This window comes from Antechinus flavipes, chromosome 6, assembly GCF_016432865.1.
Source record: "Antechinus flavipes isolate AdamAnt ecotype Samford, QLD, Australia chromosome 6, AdamAnt_v2, whole genome shotgun sequence".
Lineage (NCBI taxonomy): Eukaryota > Metazoa > Chordata > Mammalia > Dasyuromorphia > Dasyuridae > Antechinus > Antechinus flavipes.
The window spans coordinates 1,894,678-1,909,897 of NC_067403.1; the positions used below are offsets into that span (position 1 = coordinate 1,894,678).

The following is a 15,220-nucleotide window of genomic DNA, read 5'->3' on the forward strand; positions in this document are numbered from 1 at the left end:
CAACATAGCATGGTGCCCAATGCATGGTAAATTCTTTCCCTATTCATCTTGGGATATTCCTAATATAGAGTATAATCTGAATGAACATTCTCTATATTATTTGTGCTCACATTTTCTCCATTTTACATAAGGGGCCCTGAAAGGATTCTGATAAAAATCATCTTTCTCTTTAACTTGGTGAGAACATTGTAGAAAGTACTGACCCAGAATATTCTGAAAAGATCATGAGACTTGGATACAGTTGATCTGGGTTTGAACTGTAGTTCTGTTTTGTCCAGCCTCTGTGACCTTGGATAAGGCACAATCTCTTTAAGAATCAGTTTTCTCATCTATAAAATGGGAATAGTAAGCCCTGCCTTTCAGTACCTGTCATACAAAGTTACTGTAAGAGGCTACCATAAGATGAAATAGATGAAGTGTTTTGTAATAGTAAAATCCTGTTTAAACATGAATCAATATTGTATTGAGAATATTAAATCAATATTATAGTGGATACAGCTAGGCCTGGAATCGGGAAGACTTGAATTCAAATCCAACCTCAGATAGTTATTAGCTGTGTGACGCTTGGCAAGTCATTCAACGCTTTTCTTTTTTGCCAATTTCCTCATCAGTAAAATGAACTGGAGAAGGAAATGGCAAATACTCCATCTCTTTGCTAAGAAAACCCCAAATGTAATCACAAAAGGACAGACATATAAAAAACCATCATCAGATAGGATGGATCAGTCTCAGAGAAGATTGCATTGAAATCTGAATGGATTTACTACTCCAGATGCTGGGAATGATTTCTAAAGTTCTGGTCTGTAGGGCTAGCTCTATATGGGAAGAGAGAATTAGCAGGATAACTGATGGTAGACTGTCGGGGTGGATGGATGAGACCATACAGGAAAGATCCATGGATCCTCACAAAAATGAGCTCACAACAGCTTTATGAATTAGATATTATAGATAGATAGATAGATAGATAGATAGATAGATAGATAGATATTATAAAACTAAAGCTGACAGAGGTTAAATAACTTGTCCAAGATCAAAGATTATATTAGAGGAAACTGCAAGGAGAAAAACAACCAAAATGACAATGACCAACTCCATGTTTTGTCTGTATTTGTTCTAGATTGTGGTGTTCTCTTCTTTTGTATAATATAAGCTGGTTCTCTCTGAGAGCAGGTTTCTTGGGGAGGTTTTCTGGAGGCAGCCTTAGTTTTGGTTCCAAGTAATAATCACCACAAATACAGCCAGTTGATAAAAGTTCAAACGTTTATTTTCTTCTTCCAGTCCTTCAGCCTCCAGCCAACACAAAGGTGGAAAATGGAATGAATCTGACTCCATCTCCAAGAGTGGGCTTGTGGGCTTCTGTTTCTCCCAGAGTGCTCTGTGTCTGTCCCAGAATGCCTCTGTGTCTGTCCCAGAGCACCTTTGTATCTGTGCCAGAGTGCTCTCTGACCCCAAGAGCTTCTTGCTTATATGAGCTCTCTAAAGGTGTGAACACAAGCATTGTTTCTATCAGTTCCACTTAGTACCTTGTTTCAAGTTCTGACCCATAACATCTCCTTGTAAGTAAGATCAATTATACTGAACCATGCTAAATTAGATAAGTATTGTCTCTATCAACTCTAATGAGTTAATACTTTGTAAGGATTCCAACACTAGATGCCTTATTCTTCCTGTCTAATTAAAAGCATGTGAAAGGAGCAGTTGGTTCTGCCTAGATAAGTCATTTCATCTCTTTGAACATCATTTGTAAAATGAGAAATAAAAATGATGATAATAATGATACAATAATAATAAATAACCGTATTTATAATGCCCCTCAAATCACCTTATATATCTTATCTCAGGTGATCCTCAGGACCACCCTGAGAAATAAATATTATTAGTATCTCATTTTATTAATAAGAAAACTAAAGCAAAAAAAAAGAAATCAAGTAACTTTCAGGATCACAGGAGTGATTAGTGAAAAAGGCAGCACTTGAATTTAAGCCTTCCTAACTCTAAGTCTAGCACTCCACCTATGGGGCCACAAATCCTAACTATCTCATGGGACCATGAGAATGAAATGAGATAAGGGGATGATTCTTTATAATTGCAAAGTAGGAGAAGAAGATAAGACTTGTTTGGCTTTTAAAAAATAATTTACAGAATCTTCACAAAATGCTTTAGAATTGTCTTACACTATCCTCAATGATGAGTTAATTAGTGAATTAATTCTTCATTCAGTTTCTGTTGTTATGGCTTACCACTGTTGTTCTTACTGCTATTACTATTACTTATGCTCATTTTTGACAAAGGGAAGGTCAGTAAAGTAAGGCTAAATGATTTGCTCTAAGTCAACAGCAAGCACAGACAGGATAGATGTCCTGCCTTCATTCAGTCATGCTTCAGTGGTACAAATAACAACATTACCAAAGAGAACAGAGGTTTGGTAACTGAATCACACTTTGCAACTCAGCAAAATCCCAATCCCCAGATCTCTGTCATCAAGGGAAATATGTTATCATTTGATTTCCCCAGGGAAAGTGCATTGCTAAACGGACAAAGAAAACACCCCATAACATTCTTCAAGCAATTTGCCAGGCAAAGAGGGCAAGTAATATAAAATTTCATTAAATTGCCCGTGTCACTAGACTTCCCAGAGGTTTCTTTGGAATAAGAATAAGCTAACATGCAAAATTCACACCCGGACTCTTTACAAATCAATTTCGTTATGCACTCATTTTATCTGTGTCCAACTCTCATGACCCTACTTGGAATTTTCTTGGCAAAGATACTGGAGTGATTTGCCATTTCCTTCTCCTACTCATTTTGCAGATAAGAACACTAAGGCAAAAGGAGTTAAGTCAACTTGTCCAGGGTCACACAGTTAGTGTCTGAGGCCAGATTTGAATTCTGGAAGGTATCTTCCTAACTCCAGTATTGGTACTCTATCCACAGCTAGATGCCAAAGACCTGTGATTTTTGTCTGGGTGCATATTCTTTCCACCCATACAAGATTGGAGGCTCGTACAGGGCTTATGAGAGAGAGCCTTAGAGAATTGCTCCTATTGAAAAATGCATTCCTAACAAGCAGATGCCCATCACTTGGGCAATGGCTGAATAAGTTATGGAATATGAAAGTAATGGAATATTGTTGTTCTATAAAATTATGAACAGGATGATTTTAGAAAAGCCTGAAAAGTTTTACATGAACTGATGCTGAGTGAAACAAGCAGAATCATAAATCGTACATAGCAACAGCAAGATTGTGTGATTATCAACTATGACGGACTTGGTTCTTCACAGCGGTTCAGTGATCCAAGGCAACCCCAATAAACTTTGGATGGAGAATGCCATCCACATCCAGGGAGAGAACTATGGAGACTGAATATAAATCAACACGTGCTATATTCACTTTTTCTTTTACTTCTGTTTTTCTTTTCTCTTGGTTGATCCTTTTGTTCTGATTTTTCTCTCCCAAAATGATTGATATAAAAATATGTAAAAAATGAATAACCAAAAAAAATGTTTTACATATAACAGGGGAAAACAAGAATTTAAAGAAATTAAAGAGTAAACTAGAGGTACTTGAAAATATTGAGTTTTGAGGAAATTTTTGACATTAAGATATACAAATCTAGAATTGCATTCCTCAGAGACATCCTAGTGATGAGCCTGTCCAAAGTTAGCCAGTCCAATCCTTGGATGACAGAAAATAGGTAGCTGCCAAGCTGCTAGTATATAGCTCATGAGAATACAATAAAATGATTTTGTTTATACGTAAGTATAGAGAGGCACAATTGCCTCTATGGCTAAAGGAGCTGGCCTTGGTACTAGGAATATGGGTTCCCTGGCTATATGACAGTGGATAAATAACTCAACCTCTCAATATTCTAGATAATTTTACTGTATAAAATCACAAATTCACTGTAGCAATAAAAGAAATTTCATCACCTAAGTGATCCCTATACCAATGAAAACACAAGTCTAGTCGCTCTCTTTTTCCTTATGCAGATATACAAATACACATATTCCAGAGATAATATGGTAGAGTCAAGAAAACTGTTGATTCTGTTACCTGGGAAAGTCATTTAGCTTCTTAGTACCCCATGGCATTTGTTTAAGACTATTCAGAACAGGTGATGATCTGACAACCTGATGATATTGAGAGTTCCTTATACACTAAAATCACTGGTTTGGTTCCCCAAAAATCCTAAAAGTACATGTTTCCAGGATATACTTTTTTCCTAATAGAACTTATCTCCTTGACAGTAAGGAATTTTTTTTATAAATTTTACTTTATTCCCAGTACCTATTATACTAATGGGTACTTAGCAAATGTTTAATAAACACTTATTCATTAACAGATTAAAAAATTGTTATTGTTGTAGTTCTTGCTGTTTTTCATCTTTTAGAAGGAGATTCATTTATTCCATTGATGTTGCCACTTTTCAAAGTGGATACCTCTTCAGGACATCTAAGTGGTGCAATGAATAAAGCACTGAGCCTACAGTCAGGAAAATCTGAATTCAAATCTAACCTTGCAGACTTGGTAGCTACATGATCTAGGATAATTCACTTACTTTCTGTTTGTCTCAGTTTCCTTGCTATAAAATGGAGATAATAACAGCACCTCTCGGAGTTGAATGAGATAATATTAATAAAAAGTGCTTAGGATGGTGCCTGACACATAGTAAGTGCTATCTTAATGTTGAGCATTAATAACAACAACACTAATATGACTATTAAAATTATATATGTGCTTATATATAATTATGGATTTAGTATATTGTATATAGACATACTATTATATATTACATAAAATGTTATATATTATATTATAGATATAATAGTAATACTAATACTCTATTGACTTTCATTCAAAGCCAGCATGAGAGCCACAAAACAAAATGAGTTTTATGACTTTATAGTCATCTCTTTTCCAGTTTGACTACTCCTCTTGTATGTGAGATTTAGTTATGAGTTTTTCATGTTTCCAAGAATCCAGTCTCCATCTTCAGAAGATGACTCTTTCCACCAACTCCATATGTTCATTTCCAAATAGAAATATTCAGAAATACTTTGGGTGGTATCATTGTAATAAGCATGGTGTCTTTCAATGGCCAAAGGCAGAATGAGACTCCAAAGTCTCCTAGAAAGAGCAGTGGACTTCATATGCCAACTCCCTGCACTGATCTCTCTCACTTCTCCTTGAGAAGCATGATTCAGTGGGAGATGAGTGTACTGGGATCCTGAAAAATCCCTATTGTGTTCTTTGCCATGGACCCTCCTCTCCTCTCAGCCTCTTAGAACTCCCTATCAATTTTATATTTAAACCCTGAATTTGGTTCCACTTTTTTTTTTCTTGTTGGGATTTTGGACATAGATATTTGTCCCAGATTTGTCCCAGTGATTTCTCCATAGACATGTGGGATTTCAAGGGGAAAGTGGAGAAGACATCAGTTGTGTTCACAAATTGAGAACAACTTCTTTGCTGGTACCAAATAACCTGAAATCTAGGGAGCAGTGACCAACAAATGCTGGTTCTAGGTGTGGCATATTATATTTAGGACCTGTCCCCAACTAATGAGAGACAGGTTGTCTTCTGTACCCGCACTAACTGCTGGGTTCAGTAGAACTTTTAATGCAGTTTTAATCTCTACCTTGTTGTCCATAGCCTTCTTCTAGTTGGAAGCCAGTTCATGTCAATCATGTGACTTTCATATTACTCTTTGGGTGATCCTCAACTTTAGAGATTGTTGTATTTTAGGACTCACAACTCTATAATATCACTACTGGAGCTTTTTTTCCTAAAAGTAGACTTGGTTTTGATAAACATTGTGGGCTGGAAAAATCTGGGAGGTGCCAGGTATTAACCAAAATCCTACAACATCTTTCAAGTTAAGCTCCAATGAATAGGCTCCAAATAAATCGGAGGATCAAGGAAGAAATTACCAGTCAGATCTCTGACTAGAGGAAGAATTCATGACAAAGTAAGGAATAGTGAAGATCACATAAGATAAAATGGATAATATTTATTGCATAAAATTGAAAAGATTCTCTACAAACAGAACAATATAACTAAAATTAGAAGAGAAGCAACTTGGTGGGGAAGAAACCTTGCAGCATGTTTTTCAGCTAAAGGTTTCGCTTCTAAGGTGTATAGGGAACTGTTTTGAATTTGTAAAAGTCAGTCTCCAATTAATAAAGACCTTGCCTTGAAAGTGTGATGTAGTAGAAAGACCTCTCTGGGTCCAAGGTCAAGAACTCTTGATTGGTATCTTGGCTCTGATACTTATTAGCAGTATGCTGGGCAGCCTCTGGCTGTCTGAATGTGTCACTGAACCATGAGGAGCCTGATTCCCAAGATTTAAAATGGGAAGCATGATATACTACCAGCCCTAAGAACTCTGTAAACTTCAAAATGTTATGGTCATGGGTTTTTTATTAGAAAGTAGTGCCCAGATTTGGATCTAAATCCCTAATATCCAAAATCATTCCAGCTTTAAGATTTAATGATTCTAACACAAATGAAGAGTAGGGAAAAAAATCTATAGAAATAAGAGATCCTTCAGGACTAAAGAGATATAAGATGAGATGAGATAACTTAGATCCAAAAGGCTTCTTTAAATGATCTGATCTGGATTCAAATCCATACAACTTTGGGCAAGCAACTTAAGACTCTCACTTTCTTCATATATAACCAGGAGAGAGAGAGTTGGACTTCATGACTTGGAAGGTCCCTTCCCGTTTTCCAGCTATGGTTCTATGATTTGTAAAAGTCCTTTACCAATAAATCATTTCAGAAGAACTCTATACAGAATGGTCACTGTTGACTTTGTGGGATTTTAAAATGTAGTCACTCAGATACCTGAATCTCTCCCTGTGGTTTTGTTTCTCAGCTCAAATTTGAGGGTAAATGGCACCCATGTTAGTGCTCATCTAAATAGAAATAGCCTTAAGAAATGGCTTGAAACTTTTGTTGGAAACTGGAGAAACTACATCCCACTTGCAAAACTATCACTTGTTTCATCTTCCGCGGAGTCTTGCTTTGGCCCTGGGATGTTCACGGCCATTGCCTTCCAAGCAATTTAGATTTTTTTCTGTGAATCTGCTCTGGTATAGCACTCACAGAGCAGGGCGAATCACAGATGACAGACCGCAAATTGGCCGGACTGATCAAGGGAGGCAACACTGGATAACGGGAAGCCTGTTGGATTGCTATTAGGAGATTCTGGAACAATCACAAGAATAACTATAACAGCATGAGGCAGCTCAGGGTGAGCGGCAGAAAGTAAAGAGTTTTGTCATAACAAGAGAAAGCATCTTTTTCTTTTTGACACAATAGAAACCTACTAGAATCAGCTAGATGAGATAAAGGGGAAAGTAAGGCTCTGGACTTAGGAAAATCTGAGTTTAAATCTGACCCCAGATACTTCCTGGCTGTATGATCTTGGGCAAGATCTTTTCACTTGATCTCTGCCTCAGTTTCCTCATGTGTAAAATAGGAATAACAATAGCACCTTTTTCTCAAGGTTTGAGCAAATAAGATAACATTTATAAAGTTATTAATAATTTATATAAATATAATTAGTATTAAAATGTCACCTTAAGGACTGATTTTGTTTTTCTCTCTCAGATTTCTAGTATTCGGTATAGTGTTTTGTACAAAGTTAATACTTATTTAATGTTGTTTGAATGGAATTTTGTTGTTGAATAAACATTTATTTAGCAATTCAGAGTTCATGTAATGCCTCTAGAAATGGTGACCTCAAATAATGCCCTTAATATCTTTCTGACATAGGCAGAGTAAGTAGCATTTCTCCCTTTTTTATAGAAGAGAAAACTAAAACTCACTGATGCTAAGGACTTTCCCAAGATCACCCCCCGCTCACTGACTCCAGGACCAGTGGCCTTTACACTAAGACAGAATCAACAACTAAGGAATCTCTCTGAGTTCAACTGTTGGGGAAGGAAGCTACAGATTGAGAAGCTAGTTGCTGATGCACTAAAATCAGGAAGTGGGAGATCAGACAACCAGCTTAGTCTAGGGAACAATATAGAAGGCAAGTGAGGCAACTGGAGCTGGAGATCCAAGGGGAAAATTGGAATTGGTTTAAACAGACAGCTCAGGAGAGCATCTGGCAGGGAAACTTCCTCCACTATAGATAATGACATACATGAGCAACTTATCAGGAGCTGAGATATTAGAAGATTGCCTGGGAACTCCATGATGGGATGACACGCCCACATTCTAGAGCTAGTAAGACCTGAATTCAAGTCTACCTTGCTCTAAGAGCAGACTTCTTTCCATGAAATGTTGTTTTTCCTAACTCCAAGATGCTGGTTACATCCAGTAGTTTCCTAGGCTCCCATACCCCAAAGCAATCCATTCCAGTTTTAAAGGGTAAAACTCACTAGATGGGAGAAGGGAGGATCTAAATCCACAGGGTCACTAAGCTTCTTCTTTTGATTTCAGAACACAATACCCAAGTATTATTATGCATGAAGATGAAGAGGGTTGTTTAGTCTTTTCAACCATGTCCAATCCTTCATGACCCTTTTTGGTGTTTTCTTGGATACTGGAGTGATCTATCATGTTTCAGCTCATTTTGCAGATGAGGAAACTGAAGCAAACAGGGTTAAGTGACTTGCCCAGGATCACGCAGCTAGACAGGTGACAATACTGGGAATTTAGGATGTTAAGTATCCCAGCTAAAAAAAATGTCCAAGGAGGAGTTTGAACACGTGTTTCTGACTTAAACCAAAAAAAAAAAAAAAAAAAAAAAAGAAGAAGAAGAAAACCCTTCCAGACTCCAGCTCTGGCTCTATATCTACTGTGCCACTTAGTTGCTCTAATGATGATGGAGAGCTGGGAAAAAGGGAGAGCAATGTTCTTAGGGTAACTGGGGACTTCTTTTTTGGATAAATATGGTATAATTGGAAGAATACTGTACTAGAATGGAGGATATTTGTATTTGAGTCCCAGCCTTACCATTAACTGGCTTCTGGACCAGTAAGTTGATGATTCCTGGTATCTCTTTCATATTTACATGTATAGGTATAGATCTGCACATGTATGCATTTAAGTGTATATGTATACATATATATTTGTATGTATATATCTCTCTACGCAAATGTGTAAAGGACTGATTAGATTCAATTGTCCAGAATAGCAGAACTTGGGGGGCATTCAAGGGCACCTTATTCCAAATTTTATCAGAAATTTTCTCTACAAGTTGACAAATTCTCCCCTAGCTTTGCATGGGGTCCAGTAGAGAGGCACTTACTCCTTCTGGGGCAGCCTGACCCCGCTCCGGAGAGCTGTCACTTGGGGGAAGCTTTGTTTTTTGTTTTTCCTAAACCAAACATAAGCTCTCCTCTCTGCAGCTTTCACCACAGCTATTTCTGCTCTACCCTTCAAGGCCAAACAGATCAAGTCCATCCCTCTTCCATGTTCCTGAGATGACCTTTCAGATTCTGGAAGCAGCTCTCACATCTTCCCTAACCCTGCACTTCTATAGGACTGCCTTCCCTGCTTCCTTGAACCAAGCCTATTTTGGATAATCTCATGGTCCTTTGTCACCCAAGATGTCCTTCTCTCAACATGCTCCACCTTCTCAAAGTTCTTCCTAAAACCTTGCAACCAAGGAAGCTCCCATCATTATGGCCCCTCCAGGCCAGTCTTGATGACCACCAGACATGTTAGAGAAAACGCTTGGATGACTTGAAATATTCGATGTGGTCTTGGAAATTCTGACTCTGTCCATTTTTTACTGAATGCTTGAACCATTCTTCCCATTCACGATGAATGGCCACCCACCTGGAGCTCCTAGGTAGTCATCCTGTCCGGTTTGTACCCAAACACCAATCCCTACTATACCATCCCACACAAATGATATTCAAGAACTTGAATGGAACACGGCCCCTTGCGAGTACATACAGCTTACTTCAGGGTAGCTGAAGCTCCTAGTTCTGCTATTTGAGGCCAAAGTTCACATAACTAATACTTTCAAATTTGAAAGCTAGGAAGATAGGATGGAGTGCCCAACCTGAAGTCAGGAGACCCCTCTTCTTGAGTTCAAATCTGACTCAGACACTTACTAGCTGTGAGACTCTGGGAAAGTCATTGTTTGCTTTGTTTCTTCATGTTTAAAATGAGCTACAGAAGAAAATAGCAAAGCATTCCAGTATCTTTACCAAGAGAAGCCCAAAATGGGGTCAAAAAGAATTGGACACAATGGAAAATGACTGAACAGAACTAAATCTTCTAGGCTTAAAATCTCTCATCAAAGAGACCTGAGGGGATAGTGAAATATAACAGAAAAAGCATGATAGGGCAGGTGAAGTGCTGGACTTCAAGTCAAGAACACAGATTCAAATTCCTTTTTGGACATTTATTAAATGGGACACTAAAGTCCTAGTTTCTTCATCTAATGAGGAAGCGTGGCTTATGCAGCATCTGAGGGCTCTTCTACTTGAAGTCTTTAATCCTCTGGTTTGTTTTCATATCTTAACTTTCCCATTTATTGGGAAAGTGGCTCCCCCTCTGGCCTCTGCTTTCTTCTTTGTAGAACATCATAGTCAGAATGGATTGCCTCCAAAGTCTATGGTTTAACCCCATTTTGGGGTAATTCCATGAAGGCAGAAAAACATTATGGGAGTACAGGACATGCTTGACCCTGAACACAAGATCTGACCAAATCATATTCCCCAAATCAAGAAGTCCCCATGAAGCAATCATCAATATTGAAATTTCACACCAAGGGGTTGGGAGTCTTTCATTCTTCACCAGTGAACAGCCTAAAAGTCTAATACCCTTTCTTCCTCAATTAGAAGTTTTCCTCATCTCTTCCCCAAAACACCTAGACACAGGAGAGAAAGTTCATCTTCTTACAGTGCTCGTCCCCAAATTAGCCACGGCTTATTTACCTGTGGATTATGTGGTATCTCTGCAGGTAGTCAAGGGAAAGGGCCAGTTCACATATGTAGAGCTTCACAGTTCCCTCGTTGAAATGCACATTTTGTTGTAGATGGTAACGGAGATCCCCTCCCAGAAGCAAATCGACCACCATGAACATGTCTTCCTCATCTTGAAAGGAATACCTGGAACCAAAGAATCCTGAAATATTAGTGCTGCAGAGGATCTTTAGCATCTTCTAATCCAACCCAACTAATATCCAGGTATAGGGAGGCCCACACACGGGAAGGGACAGTGGGCAAAGGAGAAGAGGACAAAAGGAAGGAAAGAGAAACAAACATTAATTAAATACCTACTATATAATACAGTTGGACACTTTATTAAGTGCCTTAGAAGTATATCATTTGATTAATACAACAACCCTGTCAGGTAGGCACTATTACTACCCCCACCTTACAGCTAAGGAAACTGAGGAAGAAAGAAGTTAAGTGACTTGGCCAGGGTCACACAGCAAGTAAATGTCTGAGGTCAGGTTTAAAATCAGATCTTCCTGATTCCAGACTTAGACCTCTATTTACTGGGCTACCCAGCTAAGTCTTATCAGGTATTTTTCTACTCGAGCAAGAGGGAGAAGATGCTGTCTCTTCTGCTACTGCTTTTTGTCGGTCACCCCAATCTAGCTCACATGGAACCAAGAATTTGATCTGATTCAAATGGCTTAAATTCAAAAGACTCTAAGTACTTATTTTATGCAGGTACCTACACTATATATTGGGAATGCTATGAAAAAATAGACATGTACCCTCTCTCCCTCAGCAGCTTAAAACCTGCTAGGAAGGTTGTTGTGATATGGCAAAATGAATAGTGGCTTGATTTCAGGGTGTCTGGATTTGATTCTGGCTCTGCAATTTATCCATGGAATAATCTTGGACAAATATTGTCAAATCCTTCTGTTCCAATTCTATAAAATGTGCATAATGATAGCCACAGGATCCATCACCATCCTGTTAACTGTGAGGGTCACAAGACAAGTTATAGAAAACTCTTTAAATCTACAAACATGTTCTGCATGCATTAGGTCTTATTATTGAGGGTGGTAGTGAGCATGGAAACAAGTAAAACATGAAATAGATTTTGACAAACAAGAAAGTGTAATAAGAAAATTGAAGGAGATGGAAGAAACAATATAGTAGACTGAAAGATAACTTTAGTTCAAATCCTGTTTTTGCCAACGACGACTTATGGGATCTTAGGTTAGTCACTTTCCTGAGTAAGGAGAGTAGAATAGAAGAATAAGATCTCTTCTAGACATGAATCTATAATCCTATTGAAATATTAAGCAAATCTTTTTTTTTCTTTAATGATATTTTATTTTCCCAGTCATAGGTAAGAACAATTTTAATATCCATTTTTAAAAATACTGAGTTCAAAATTCTCTTCTTTCCCCTCACTTCCTCCCAGAAATGGTGACAATTTGACATGGGTTATACCTATGTAATCGTGTAAAACATATTTTCATATTAGGCATGCTGGGAAAGAAGGCACAAATAACAACACAACTCACACCTACAAACACAAAGAGAAAGCCAAAACTAGTCTGCTTCGATCTGCACTCGGGCTCTATCAGTTCTTTCCCTGGAGGTGGACAGGATGCTTCATCATGAGTCAAGGAAATCTGCATGGAAGGCATGGAACCAGGGGTGACCCTTGAAAGAAAGTTCAGACAAGTGAAGAAATGGGTGACATGGTCTGAGCAAATGCAAAGAAGCACGGAGAGGAAAATAAGGAGAAAGCAATTGGCCCAATTTGGCTGGGGAAGAGTGCACAAAGGGAATTTGATGGACATATGCATGGAAATATAAATCGGGGGCAGACTAGGAATAGCTTCCAATATGGGGCTGAAATATCTGTATTTTATCCTAATGGCCATGAGGAGCAACTGCAAGTATTTGAGTAAGGAAGAAACACTGTCTCACCTGCGCAGTATAAAGATTGTTTGCTCTATAGATGAAGGATGGATTGAACAGGGAAACGTAGGAGAGAGAGAAGGCTAGTATCCAGGAGGCTGCTACAATAGTCCAGGAGGGAACAATGACATCCTGATGTATGAGAGTAGAATTATGACTAGAGGGAGGCACATATGTTAGACTGCTGGGAAGAAGAGAGATTTGACAGTACTTGGAAACAAATTGGATAATGGAGCTGAAACAGAACTGGGACCACTAAGAGAATGGTAATGCTCTCATTAGAAATAGAGAAACTTAAAAGAGGGCCAGGATTGGAAAGCTGATTTGCCAGTGTTAAGTTTAAGGTACTAGCTGAAGATCTCTAGTAGTGGGGGTGGGGGGAACTATATTAGATTTTAGAGGAGAGACTGGTCTGGTATCTAGATGAGGGCAGGAGGACATTGCATTGGGAGAATGCAGCATAGAAGGAGTCTGTGAAGTTTGTCTACATTTATAGTGTGAGGGGAGGACGATGAACAAGCGACAGAAATCGAGAAGAAGCAGTCGGACAGATAGGAGGATCTAGAGAGAGCATCCTGCAATGCAGAGAACAAATACAGAATGAAGAGGTAATCAACAGAGTCAAATGATGCAGGGAAGTCAGGAAGCATGAAGACCTAGCAAATGTCACTGGGTTTTGTAATTAAGAAACTGTTTGGGAGAATGTGCTCTCCTGCCAGCATTCTCATTGCCCCAGCAAGATGAGCGACAGTTGGCTGTGCCGAGAGCACTACTTTACACTTGGGTTGTGATTAGTGTGAATAATGAATCCCATGAAGTAGACAGGTGGATTTGAATTTACATTATTCAAAGTTATGTGAAAAAAATTATTATGATTTTTATAATTATTAATATGATATGTGCAATGAATATATTAACAATCTAGTTTTTTCAGTTGCCATTTCCCCAGAAGACTCTGACTTTGGAATCAGTCTTACAGTGCAGCTTGAAATGATCAATCCATTCTTGACAATGTTCTCCTGTGTATGTTAAGTGAGGTGAACCAAAGATCGTAGAACCTGTAACCATCACAGAACTCCTGTCCTGTCCACCCCCAAGTAACAACTTCCATGATTTGAAATAATCAATTACAAAGTGTTCCCACAGGACTGGAGAATACCCAGATAGTCCTGTACCCTTGGGCTTGTCACGGGCAAGCACTCAAACCCTGAAAATGATTGTATTATAATCCGTCTTCCCCTCCTTTACCACTTAAGATTAATATATAACATTTCTGCCGCAGGTGGAGGGCTCCTGCCCAGGAAAACTTCCAGTTTGCAAAATGTACTCTTTACTCTGAAAGTAATAATTAACCTCCCTACATGATCTTTAAAAATCTGTCTCTAGTCCTACTTTGTGTAGCTCCAGTCATTCAGAGTTTAGAGGCCAAAAAAATAAAATTATGAAAAATGTGGAATTGATCCCAGCCTAATGGACATATGTTGGGCAAATCAAACACAATGGTCACTCCATGGAATTTCTTATTTGCATTAATTGAGATGTAACCATAATTGCCCCCTCCCCATTCTACCTCAATATTGGAATCTGGAGTTAAAATTTCTAGGGAAATGTAGATCTCCTTCTGGGTTGCTGGTCACCTACAATATAGAACACCCATGAGAACTAAGGACGTAGGGATGAGGCAATGAATTTAATTTCTCAACCCCAGAAGACAATGCTGGGGACAAGAATGAACTTCCCTTACAACTCACCAGAAGTTGCCCCAGCAGCAGGAGGGAGAATTTGCTAAATTGCATGAAGAAGAAAATAGAGTCAGACAATAGCTGAATTTGACTTTTGGGAAATGGTTTGAAGAGAGAATCCAGAAGTTGTTGATGCAAAAAAAAAAATCCACCTATGTCTAAAAATGTATCAAAAAGGAAAAGAATATGAGAAAGGGTTCTACTATACAGTTCCCTACTCCACTCTATCCCAAGAATGTCAGAAGGAATGAGTTGGCTGTTAGGGCAGGCAGGTTTACTTTTGAACTACTAGGTCCTGAAAACCCTTGGATCAAAACACTTTGACATCACCACTGATACTATGCCAGCTAAGTCAAATGTTCCTGTTCTTCAAGATTGAGAAAGGTACATTCCAAAAGTTTCCTGGTGAAGTAATCAACTTTGAATGCTTCAGGGAAAGCCTACTGTTTCTTATTTTAGTGACCAGGTAACACCGTTGCATCACCCAGATAGTCACCAGGAAGACGACTGTCTTCTCTCTAGTTTGTCCAATCCACCAGGTGTTTTATAAACTAGACTTCACATTTATTTCATGTCTTTTCCCCCCTTTCACCTCACCTAGATAGATCTTTAAT

The 15,220-nt window shown here is 38.5% G+C and overlaps 1 protein-coding gene across 1 annotated transcript in view; it reads right to left on the minus strand.

The window, feature by feature from the left end:
- The window catches only part of STK32B (serine/threonine kinase 32B), a 307,808-nt gene that overhangs the window by 92,481 nt on the left and 200,107 nt on the right, over nucleotides 1-15,220 (minus strand). Inside the window, exon 4 of the mRNA XM_051965055.1 lies at nucleotides 10,909-11,082. Coding sequence (XP_051821015.1) covers nucleotides 10,909-11,082 — 174 coding nt within the window. The remainder of the gene's footprint in view (nucleotides 1-10,908; nucleotides 11,083-15,220) is intronic.